This window comes from Pyrus communis, chromosome 14 (genome assembly GCF_963583255.1).
Source record: "Pyrus communis chromosome 14, drPyrComm1.1, whole genome shotgun sequence".
Taxonomy (NCBI): Eukaryota; Viridiplantae; Streptophyta; class Magnoliopsida; order Rosales; family Rosaceae; genus Pyrus; species Pyrus communis.
In genome coordinates this window covers 7,414,281-7,426,419 of record NC_084816.1, presented here as the reverse complement: position 1 = coordinate 7,426,419, position 12,139 = coordinate 7,414,281, and the positions used below count along the sequence as shown (strand labels likewise).

Here is a 12,139-nt window from a genome sequence, read left to right as displayed (position 1 = left end):
GAAAATAAAAGGGTATAATAGGATGTGGAATGGATTTGATTTTAGCAAAAAAATTTAGCAAGTTTTACTTAAAATTATCAAAATATTATTTTAGAAGCTATCTAAAATAGTTGTACTTCAGTCATGTTTCCTACTTCTTACTTTAGAGAGTCATAATGACTATGAGTCAATATTTAGCCAATAAGAATTAATTATCTAAACTCCATATTGATAAAACCCCATTTGTCAACAAAAGTTCCAGCAAAATACAACTCTAACCCTTACACACCCCGACCTAGAATGTCCACTTGGACATCCGAATCGCGATGTGCTAGCAGACACCTGGAATGCGACGAAGCCATAAAATGTAGTGATATGGAAAATGTGAATAAATTGAAACCTAAAAGTGACTAATTTAGAGTGTGCATGTGAGCGGGATTGAACTTATATCACATAAGCAATGTCAGCATAGATAAATTGCAGTAAAAGAAGAGTAAGGGCATTTATACCGAAAGGAGAAGTCTCCTACGTGACAACTTTTACCAACAATCATTGTCGTCACGAAACCTCTAGCACTAAAATTCTTGAGGGGAGAAAAACAAGGGTGAGTGGGCCTGAAAATAAAGTTTTGTAAAATATTTTCGAAAGGTGTAACCCCTCGCTGTAAAATAAGTATATGGTTTCCCAAAAATATTATAATAATAGTATGTAATAGGTACCCTGCAACACAAGTGAGCTAAATGACGTAGGCACAACCACAAGGTATCTCAACATCAAATCTTAATTCGTTATTATAAGAAATCAATGCTCATTAATTTATGTCGGCACACAAGTCCACTGCAAATATATTCAAATAATGAAACATGATGGATGTATGTTTTACATTCTAGTACTACATCACGTGAGCTACGCTAATTGCATCACATACGAGTCCAAAACATTACACAAAAAGACAGGCTAGCACATAACTCTGAATACAAAGCAAATGTAAATGGTGCATGTAAACTACACGTGAAGTTGATCCTTGGCCCATGACAGTACAAATAACTAAGAGACACCGTGCAAACATGTAATAATGAGCAGATAACACACAAGGATATCATCCCACAAGTTTATGCTCACAAATAATATTCAAAACATAAAGTGTATGAAAAGCCTATTTGTAAGGCTAAACATGACATATCACATCATAATATATAAAAACAGTTATTGGAAAAATCACATATATATATATATATGTAAAAACGAAAAGACCCACTCATAGGTACTTGCGATGTCACATCCTTTCAAGCTAAGAAAGTCGTAGTTCCCGATAGTGGTCATACCTAAACATAATATTGAGACCCATTAGTAAAACTCAACTTAAACGATCAAATTTGAGAAAACGGTGTGCAAATTAGAAATCAGAGCGTTGAAATACTCTAAGAGGGGTCTCAAGCAAATTTTGTAAAGATTCAACGGTCAACCCTAAAAAATCAATCGAGATGCCCCGATGGTCAACTATGTTAAAACTTCAGCATTTTCCTAAACAGATGTCAAAAATAGACTCGGAACATCGAAATTAGCCTAGAAGGGTTTCTGAGAAAATTTCATAAAAATCAACACAAAAAATATTCCAGGCAATGAATATTCTTAGAGCATTCTGAAATATTCCATATGCATTTTATAACCGGGCGGGGCCGGATCCCAGATTCGGATCTTGATCCGGGTCGCGGATCTGGGCTTCCCCATTTGTTTTTTCTTCTCCAACAGGTTGCCTCTGCAACCGCCGGAATTTGGAAAAGAGATGGCCGGGATAAATACCAGCTTCGACCAATCAAAAACTTCACTAAATCTGGCCTTCCAATATGTCAAAGCGAACCTCAGAGAACAAGGAATCGGAATATACCAATGGGGTTCCCGTCCGTGATCGCATTTGGCCCGAAAATGGCCTGCAAGGGTGGAGTTTCTCGCCGGATTCTGGAAAAATTCACGGACAGCATGCATGCAGGTCAAACTCAATGATCTTTAATCAAAAACCGAATGCAACAAGGTTACTAATTACCTGGGTTCGATTTCAAAGGGGTCCGCGCACCCACAGTATGAACTAGCCGGAGTTCGTCCATTCACGCTCGTCGAAAACTGGAAAAGGGATATAGATGTGCATGCAGAGGTTAGGGCTCGAATGCCACTTCAACATTTCACCCAATTTATCATAGAGACAAAGAGGAAGAAATTTGATGTAATAGGGACACCCACCAACTTTGAACTCGACGGCATTGCGCCGGAGTTCGTCGTCGGGGTTGGGCTCGAAGTACAGAAAATGACAGAGGGTAAAACCCTTGAGTTTTCTCATGAAATCAACTTAACAGATCAAGGAACAACAACACTATCCCAGAAATAATGAAAAGGAGGCATAGTTTCACCTGGGTTCAAGTTTGAGAGTTATGAAGCTCTCGGTTTCGATGGTGGATCACTCCACGATGACCCTATGATGCATGCAAACACATATTCATGTTCCTTGAGTCACAAAGATGTTCCATATTCGCGAAGGAATTGAGGTCGGATTAAAGGTTGAGCTCTCGGCTTAGAAAGAGACGGAAAATGTCGAGAGATAGAGAGATGTATTTCAGAAATAGTGAGGGAGGGTTGAGTGGGGTAGAGAGAGAGAGGGAGAGAGACATGAGATAGTGGGAGAGAGAAAAAAAATGAAAAAGAAATGATGTCTCATGAGATAGTGGACAATTCAATATTGTTTTATTAGGGGGAGTTGAGTTCAACGGATGACGGCACAAGAGTGGGTTTTCAGAACCTAATAAAACCATATTAAATTATCCACTTGCTGCACACTTAAACCAACTTTCTTGGTTTCCAACGTACACAACCCACAAGGCTAATCAGAAAATCTAACCAAAGCAGTGGCACACTGCACAAGATTTTTGAATTTGAAATTACCTCAGGTATTTTTACATAATTTTAAACATAACTTATTCGTTATAACTTTGAATGGAGTTTTGTCGCGGCCACATGTTCCAAAAAAAATAAGTGCTATTCGAAAATAGTAAAAAAGACTGAAAAAGTGAAAAGAAAATTGAGGTCTACGTAGAAGGCCTACGCGACATCTTAATGGTATTTTAATAATTTCACTATTATTGAGAATAAAATATAATAAATCTTAAGACGGGATATCACAAACCTTCTCACCAGAACTGGACCAAAAAAAAAGACGTGGACAATTTAGTAATTACGATAACACAAATTTTACCAAGATCACAACCGTATGTAAATATAGCGGATCATATTTAAAAATTTAAAAATAAACCCCAATGTTCTCCTCCTCTTCATGTTTCTACGTTCCCCACGTTCTCATACCTTTTCTTTTTCCGTTTTTTATTTGTCTTTTTCGTTTTTAATTGTCATCCATGCTCATTAATGATAAGTCGTAGTGAAAAAAAAAAAAAAAAGCAAATTTAGTTGCACACGTGGAGTATGTGTGCCGATTGCTAGTTTGTTTTAAAGAGCGACTAGGAGCTCCTTACAGGTGAACTCTTATCTTAGGATATGGATATGGAGCATGATTGAAGTTCATTTTTTTTATTCTTTTTTTAAATGCTTCCTAAATTCTAGTTAAGAATTCATTTAGGGAGCCCATTGAAGATAAACGACCATCGATATGTACAACATTAAAATCTAAGATAAATTTAACAAAAGAAACTTCCTATCACAAACACAAAATAGGATATACAGTTCAATTCCAGCATATAGTTGAAAGCAAAATACTAAGGGTGTGTTTGTTTCACCTCCTTAGGAGGGACTGACTTGAATTGCCTTAACCGAGATTATTATCTTACGTTTGATAAGGTATTGGACTGCAATAAATGGGACTCGCCTCGACTACGAGGCCTTCCCCACTTTGCTAAAACCCATTATCTAGTCCCATACTTTCGCTTGGAATTAAGCGGGACTAAAAGAAAATTGAGGCCGAGATTCAGACCCCAGCTTTTGCTTGCTAAACAACAACATTCAATCCTTGGGCTTCCTTCTTCTTCTGCGGCGTCATCACCATGGCCAGCAGTTTGCGGTGCTTGTTCTTCCTTTTTCCTAAAAAAATCCCAGATGGCTAACTTTGTGGATGAATAGAAAATTTCCAAAAAACCCTTGGGCTTTGCGTTCTTCTTCTACCCATCTCTAAAAAACCCTTTTCTCTGTTTCAAATAATGCTCAAAGCTTTTTTCTTTCTCGATCGACACTTTGACCAACTCATCAGAAAAGGAAAATCAAGAAATTGGAAAAATTAATGGAGTTAGTCAGATAATTGATAGAGATGATGATTGATTGGTTATATAGATTATAGAGTTCAAAGGAAAGATGGGAAGGATCTGGGTTATGTAGGAAAAAGAGAAAGAAAAGGAGAGATGTGATGGAGCTAAAGAGGGGGAAGAGGAAAGAAATTTCTAGAAAGGGGTAGAGATTTTTAGAAAAAAAAAGAAAAAAAGAAAAAAAAAGAAAGATGTTGAATTAATAATGATATATTATAAGAAATGTGTTAAATAATATAATATTATAATTTGTTAATTATCCAGTTTTTTAGTTCGACGCTGCACTAAAATTTTCACTAAGTATAGTCTAAGCCTGTCCAACTTAGTCCCTGAAGCTAGTCTGGTACAACAAATGCATCCTAATAGTATTGGGTTGGAACCTAGAGCAAGTCCTATTCATTTTTTTAAGTTAGATCCAAAGTGGTTAGATTTATATTAGACTCGTCATCTATAATATTCAAATCTAAGATATCTTATTTACAAGAGAATTATTATTAGCACTTCAAAAATCTCATTTTACACTCCTCACAAATATATTTCTTTTTCTAATTACAGAAAATTTAAAGTGCTAATTGAAATTTTTGGAGTTCCAATATTAATTGTCATTTACAAAAGGAATTATTAAACCGTAATATTACGAGAAAACCCTTATCAGTGTGGTTTGATTCAAAGAATACGGTCAATGAAGGCGAATATTGGACCTAAATTTGGTATGGGCACGACGTCCGTTTGATTTGTTTGGGCTTTCGGAAGCCGAAGCCCATAACAGTTCAAGCCCAATAGTTTTCTCATTCGTTATTGTTTTTCTGAATCAAGAATGAATAAGGAACGGGATATCGGAAATATATATATTTTAAGCAAGCGCATCCAACGGTCTTTAAAAATATCTCAGACGCCGTCTGAATCTTCCCAACCGGCGCGCCATGGAGGCATCTTTGGTTGCACGATCCGCCACAACCCCACTCCCACGGCACGTGGTATCGAAACCCTCTCACGCCGATCACCTCCCCAAAACGACTTTAAGCTTCGAATCTCGCTCCGGACGCCGTCGTATTGTCCTGGCCCTGGCCTCTGATCGGTCAGACGACAACACCAGCAAAATCGACGGCGGCGGTCACAGAAATCCGGTTGGAGGTGCTAGCGAATTAAGGAGCGCCTTGGAGGACTTCCCCTATGACGTAGTGTCGAAAGACCTCCACACTCTGCCGAGTACCACTTCTGCCCCTTGCGACCTGCCATTGTTGTCCTTGCTCTGTAATTTTGTGGAAATCGGGTGTCATTTTTATATTTCGTTTGTTGCTTGGTTCAGGACCTTTGTCTTCAACCGACCTCTCCAATCCGGTCTCTGATGGCTCCCGCCTTCGCGTTGCGTATCAGGTAGTACTATGTAGCTGCAACAAGTATTCAATTCACACTGAAAGTAGCAAACTTTTTTTTCCTACCTGAAAGTTAGTTAAGTTAGTTATTTAGAACAACTGATATTCAAATTCTGAAATTGGGTTTGTTATAAAAAGAAAAACAATTAAAGATGGATGAACAGGAACGGATTTTGATATTTATGGATGAGTGAAAGATCATGATTGTATTATATATATATATGTGTGTGTGTGTGTGTGTGTGTGTGTATTGTGTATTTTATTTTGATTAAAATTACAAAGTGCACCTGTTGTAAAAGTAGCTGACTTTATACTTATATCAGTAACTTTTATGTTGTTGGTTTTATTAGAAACCAAGCTTTGGTTGAACATTCTTCTTATATCGATAATGTTTTTATTTTTATTTTTTCAGATGAGGAGCTGTCTTACCTAAATGTGTATGACATTGTTGTTTAGTAACATTTTTTTTTTTTTTTGTTATATAGATAGGTAAAGTTAGATTGGTAGCGGTATCCAATTTGACTTAAAACTTGCTTCTCGTTCATTGGAACAAATATGGACAGCCGAAGTCTCACCTATTGTGTTTCTGAAGTTATTAACTATCTAGATTTGATGTAATTGCTGAGAAATATATCCTTACTTAAGGCTTTTGTTATCTGAACGGTTGATATAGACCACTAGGGTCGTCATTAATTTATTGGCCTGAACTTGAGAGTCTTCAGTTTAGGTTCTCAGTGGATCTTCTTTATGTGTGTATGTATGTGTAATTAATTTGAATAATGCTAATTTTTGGCCTTAGTAATTTGAGTTTGGAAGTGGTTTTAGAATGAAATTCTGACAATTGTTTTGACATAGTTGAATGTTTAAATTTCAGGGGGTTCGTGGAGCATACAGTGAATCAGCTGCGGAGAAAGCGTATCCAAATTGCGAAGCAGTGCCTTGTGAACAATTTGATGCTGCTTTTGAGGTCAGTACCTACTCATTTTTCATCATCACCATCTTTTTCTTATTTTTGGATTAAATTGTGCAATTAATTTCACCAGCATTACATTCTATTTATGTTTGCAATATTTGTTGATGAATAAGACGGACTTGGATTATGGAAATAAAATGATCACCAGGCTCTCAGTTATTTATTATAAAGAGAAACTACATTTGTAAAATTTTATGGATGTGGTTCTCGTAATGCACATATTTCATGAACCTGAAGCCATAGGACCTTGCTAAGTTGGGCTGCAGGCAAAATGGTTTTCTTTAGGGGCATGATTTTGGGAGAAGTAATTGATAACGTGATTTTAAAGAATAGTGAAAATTTGCTTATCCTTTTCTTTAAATTACCATAATTTCCAATTCTGCCATAAATGTTGGCTAGAAGCCTTAGATTATTTGAAATATGGGACCATTGTGTATTCAAAATGATTAAGATTTTACGTCAATTGTTAAAGTAGGGAAGGAGCTTTGACAACATTATTTCTATGCTCTATATTTCTTCCCTTTCTTGTGTTTTTTTTTACTTGTGCATATTTTGATGGCACAAGGAGTATGGTTAGTAGTTTCGTCTCTGATAGAAACACTGTTAAACTGTCTATGTATTTTCAGTCTGGAATGTCGAATCTTTTGCTTCTTAATTCTTTTTCAATTCAACTCAATGCAGGCTGTTGAACGCTGGCTTGTGGACAGAGCAGTCTTACCAATTGAGAATTCATTAGGTGGAAGCATCCACAGAAACTACGATCTTTTACTCAGGCACAGGTTGCATATAGTAGGGGAAGTGAAACTTGCCGTTCGGCATTGCTTACTGGCCAACCATGGTGTTGAAATTGAAGACCTGAAAAGGGTTCTTAGCCATCCACAGGTGTATAAAGCATTTCTCCTAGATTCTCTGTTCATACTGTATTTTATCATGGTTCTCCCCTGTAACTAGTCATATTTCAGGCTCTTGCTCAGTGTGAGAACACGTTAACAAAGTTGGGATTGGTCAGAGAAGCAGCGGATGATACTGCTGGTGCAGCGAAGGTAAGCCCTTGATCAGATAGTTGGACAACTGATTTTCTTCTCAGTAAGTCCTGATGTCAAGTATACCTCACGAGTCAGGATATGCATGTAGTATTTGCTTTTGGTCGCAACTCCCTGAAGAATGTGGACTTACATATATAAATTGTAACTATCTTGACTTTTTTATTAATCTAGCTGACCATGCATTTTATAAATTGTAGCATGTTGCTTTCCACAAATTGAAAGATACAGGAGCTGTTGCCAGCTCAGCTGCTGCAGTCATATACGGTATGCAAATACTTGCGCAGGATATTCAGGTTTGTCTCGGAGAGCATTTGGTGTTTTCATGACTTATGCCGCACTCTCGTGGTTACTTATTTGAAATGTACAGGATGATTCTGACAATGTTACTCGGTTCCTAATGCTTGCAAGAGAACCAATTATTCCTGGCACAGATAAGCCATTCAAGGTTAAGCCCTTTCAAGATTAACAAGTCTTGGCTGTTGTATTGTTTACCTCCTTTTTGTAAATTGATTTTTTTTTGTTTTGTTAATAACATGGTTATTGGATTTTAGACAAGTATAGTCTTCTCACTAGAGGAAGGTCCTGGGGTCCTTTTCAAGGCACTTGCTGTTTTTGCTTTGCGTCAAATCAATCTTACGAAGGTGGGTCCTGGGGCTTTTCCTTTCCCTGTGCCCTTCCTATAGTTTGTTTTGCAAGTGTGGTGCACCTAACAATTACTGAATTTGTTTCGTTAACCAGATTGAAAGCCGTCCTTTGCGTATGCAGCCCCTGCGAGCATCTGATGATAGTAATGGTGGATTATCAAAGTAAATACAGTAACCATATCAACTGAATTATACGTCCATGTTAATGAAATACACACTCACACAGAGTCTATGGCATGAATATTATTGACAGGCCTCAATTCCCTACCCAATTTGATTTTGGCACCAATACATAACTGTTTTGATCTATTTAAGAGTTGTCTAGTTTCACCTTTTATATCTTTTCCTGATCATGTCCCATATTTTCTTACAGGTACTTTGACTATCTTTTTTATGTGGATTTTGAAGCATCAATGGCTGATCAGAGTGCACAAAATGCCCTTCGGCATCTGAAGGTTTTTGTTTTTGTTTTGCTTATCTTATGTTTAGGGCGGTTTTAGCCTTAGTTGAACAATTTCTTTAAACTACGAAGGAAATAAATCTTAAAACAATATACATTTCCTTGCAGGAGTTTGCCACATTCTTGCGGGTGCTAGGGAGTTACCCAATGGATACAAGCATGACATGACTGACTGACCGACCTACATTGTGGTAAGAAACTTGTGAATCTATCATACATATTATACACAAAGTTTGAATCCCAACAAGCTTTATTAGCACCACAAAGTCACACAATAAAAACAAAATCAAGACTGTATAGTCCTCACATTTCGTTTTGATACTTATCATTTCAAAGTGTTACCGGCAATTATAAGAAACTTCCTCCAATTTCAGTGTTTTTCTTCTTGGTGCAAGTGGTACAAATTACAATACATGTTAGTTGAAATTTTGTCACTGCCATCTTTCTTCTTTGTTTTTATATTCCATAGATGTCCAAGTTCAAATAATTGATCGTATGCATCAATGTTTTAAGTATGTTATTGTAACTATTAAAATCTACGTTGACATAAAAAGTTCATGTAGTTTTTGGAAACGGTAAGAAGTTCCTTATAATTTTCCTAAACCTGGATGTAGCTTGATGTAATTACTATATATAAATATTTACAACAGAGACTGTCTGTAAAAGAAAGCAGCAAGTGTATTTTTTCTTCTTAATAGCGACCGTCTGATGTACTTTCATTCTGATACTATTTTTTTCTCTATTGATCGCTGGTGTTGCTGTACAGGGTTTATATTTTCGAAAAGGTTGATTTTCGTTGCGCAGTTTTATCTTCCATTATCGTCAAATTTGATGAAAATTTTCCAAATAAGAGCACAAAATTTCTAAAGTTCGTTTTACTCGCTGTTATGCGTCCCTGCAAGTGCAGAAGTTGGGAAATATCTTGTATTCTCTTACATTTTTTTTCTTTTCTTTTAATTGTTGGAACTACCTAGGTTTTCATTTCATTAAATTTCCCCGTTCTTGAAAATTCAGTTCTCTCCCACCCCAGCATCATTTTCTTCTCAGTTTTTGTTATGGTGAATGCCGGTCGTATGACGTCTGTAATTTATACTTCTGACGTCAACAGTTTTATTGAAATGTACGGCGAGTTGAATCCCAATCAAAATCCATGTGGATGGGACAATGGAAGATATAAATCGATAAATATTTCATACACCAATGGATGTTATTGCGAGAAGTATTCCCCTGTATTCTACTATTCTGTTTGTAAAAATTCCCTTTAATTTGTTTTTATATAAACTTGCCAACCACAAGTTATTATTAACGTGCCTTGAATTGCAAGTAAAATGCTCCAAAGTCACAGGGCTTGTTATGAAGTACTTTTAAAATGACAAAACGTTTTTAGTGAAAATGTTTTGGAACTAGTCCTTAATACAAGTGCAAGTTACGTGTCTGTTGCGGGAAGCACTTGTGGGAACACAGAAACCTCTTCTCTAAAAGCTCTTTCAGTCGTTTTAAAATTACTCCCAAACGAACCCTATGGCTGGTGCGCCATGTTTTCCAATTTTCATTTCTCCCTTTGTATCCTGGTCAGTTTCTGGAAGTAATCCAAAGCCAGAGGCAGCCGGAAGTCAGTTCGCCTGGGGCCATGGATGCTGCCAATTACCGGAAGATACATCATATGGTGGGTGCGCTGCCACACCGCACACTGAGTCGTGTAACCAAGAAGCATGGACCCGTTATGTACCTTAAACTGGGTCAGTTAGATGCTGTGGTCATTTCATCCGTCAACGCCTCCGGGAGGTGTTCAAAATGCATGAGCTTACATTTACTCAAAGGGCTCTGGTTTTGGCAACAGAGGTTATGTCCTTTAGGTCAAGGGAGTATTTTCTTTGCTCTTATGGACATTTCTGGTGGAAGCTGAGAAAGATTTGTTTTTTTGAGCTACTGAGTGAGAAGCGCGTGCAGTCATTCAGTCCGTAAGAGAAGAAGATGCGTGGAATTTTGTTCAGTCCATTGAATCAATAACTCACAAGGGAGTTGCCTTCAATTTAAGTGACAGGTGCAGCAGCTTCACAAGTGCCGTAGTGTCAAAGGGCAGCATTTGGGAAGAAATGCAAAGACCAAAAGGAGTTCCTTTCACTACTAGGCGAAAGCATCAAACTTGCCGGTAGATTTTACATTGCCGATTTGTTTCCTTCATTCAGATTTCTTGAGTTCGTTACTGGGACGATCCCTGCTATGAAAGACATACAAGAAAGCTCAGTACAATTTTCGAAAGCATCCTCGACAATCATAAGATCAAAAGGTCCAAAAAGAACGTGATGATCACTAGTACTAGTACCAGTACTACTACTACTACAACAGGCAACGACAGAGCGGAGGAGGACGAGGATGTCTGAGGAGGAAGATTTTGTCAACGTACTTCTAAGACAGCAAGAGTCCATCAGACGGGGTTCAATTTCACAACCAATCAGATCAAGATATCATTCTGGTAAGAATATAGGTTTTATTTGTAGTGTTACTAACTGCAGATATTTAAGTTTAATCACAAATGGTCGCTTATATTTCGAAAACTCATGATTTTTGTCCCGCCGCACATTGAAAATCAATCATTGTCATCCTGCACTTGCACGTGTCAATATCATCCTTGCCGTCTAACTCGGTCAAAATTTCTGTTATGTGCAGGACATCTTCTTTGCGGGAAACGTGACTTCAGCTACTGCCATAGAATAGGCAATGACCGAGTTGATGAAAACCCCAAAAATCATGGAGACGGCCCAAGCTGAAGTGCGACAATTAGTTGAAGGAAAGAAAAGCAAAAAATGGACCACTTGAAATCAGTGGTGAAAGAAACTCTTGAGGTTCCACTTTTCCAGTCCCTTTGATCCCACGAGAAGCAAGGTAAAAGTGTTGAATCGCCGGATACAAAATACCAGCTACATCAAGAGTGATCATCTGTTGAGTTTAAGGGTTTCGAGTTAATGGCCACCTTAATCCAAGCACAAAACCATATTACAGAGAAGAGTAGAATGATTGGAAGTCATGGAGGGAAAAGTTCAGAAAGAAAAGGCATGAGAGAGAAAGAGTAGGTTGATGAAACCACATAAACAATAAGGTAACCTTCAAATCCATATTACCCAATTACATCAAGCTGTGTTTGTCGACTGTAACATTCATAACTACCATCATTACCGGCGGCAACCCTCATTTCACCTCCCAGAAGCTGTCCCTGCACCAGCACCACCAACTAACTGTCACAATTACCACAAAACCGGACAATAAACCCTCCGGCAATACTAGAAAGCACCCATGAAGATTATATATAAACATTCATACTTTCATGGTATCAAAGGGGCAGCAACTTCAAACTTCATTGTC

At 37.6% G+C, this 12,139-nt stretch overlaps 1 protein-coding gene across 3 annotated transcripts; it reads left to right on the top strand.

Annotated features, from left to right (window-relative positions):
* The first annotated feature begins 5,154 nt into the window (after nucleotides 1–5,154).
* Nucleotides 5,155–12,126, top strand: LOC137716494 (arogenate dehydratase 2-like). Of its 3 annotated transcripts, XR_011065683.1 has the most exons (13): nucleotides 5,155–5,486; nucleotides 5,587–5,654; nucleotides 6,528–6,620; nucleotides 7,308–7,508; nucleotides 7,589–7,669; nucleotides 7,870–7,965; nucleotides 8,040–8,117; nucleotides 8,224–8,313; nucleotides 8,411–8,478; nucleotides 8,690–8,771; nucleotides 8,885–8,967; nucleotides 10,353–11,252; nucleotides 11,447–12,126. XR_011065683.1 is itself a non-coding variant. In XM_068455951.1 (12 exons), the coding sequence occupies exons 1-11, from the start codon at nucleotides 5,201–5,203 to the stop codon at nucleotides 8,942–8,944; spliced, it is 1,203 nt and encodes a 400-aa protein (XP_068312052.1). In that variant the 5' UTR covers nucleotides 5,155–5,200; the 3' UTR covers nucleotides 8,945–8,967; nucleotides 9,543–9,973. The 3 variants fall into 3 exon arrangements, 2 of the variants coding, with proteins under 2 accessions (XP_068312052.1, XP_068312053.1); XM_068455951.1 differs by lacking the exons at nucleotides 10,353–11,252; nucleotides 11,447–12,126 and adding an exon at nucleotides 9,543–9,973; XM_068455952.1 differs by lacking the exons at nucleotides 10,353–11,252; nucleotides 11,447–12,126 and adding an exon at nucleotides 9,151–9,532.
* Nucleotides 12,127–12,139: the final 13 nt, after the last annotated feature.

Coding starts and splice junctions, on each gene's coding strand:
- LOC137716494 (XM_068455951.1), top strand. CDS start 5,201: ATGGAGGCATCTTTGGTTGCACGATCCGCCACAACCCCACTCCCACGG. Junction 6,621..7,307: donor AATTTGATGCTGCTTTTGAG/GTCAGTACCTAC, acceptor AACTCAATGCAG/GCTGTTGAACGCTGGCTTGT. Junction 8,479..8,689: donor AGTAATGGTGGATTATCAAA/GTAAATACAGTA, acceptor ATTTTCTTACAG/GTACTTTGACTATCTTTTTT.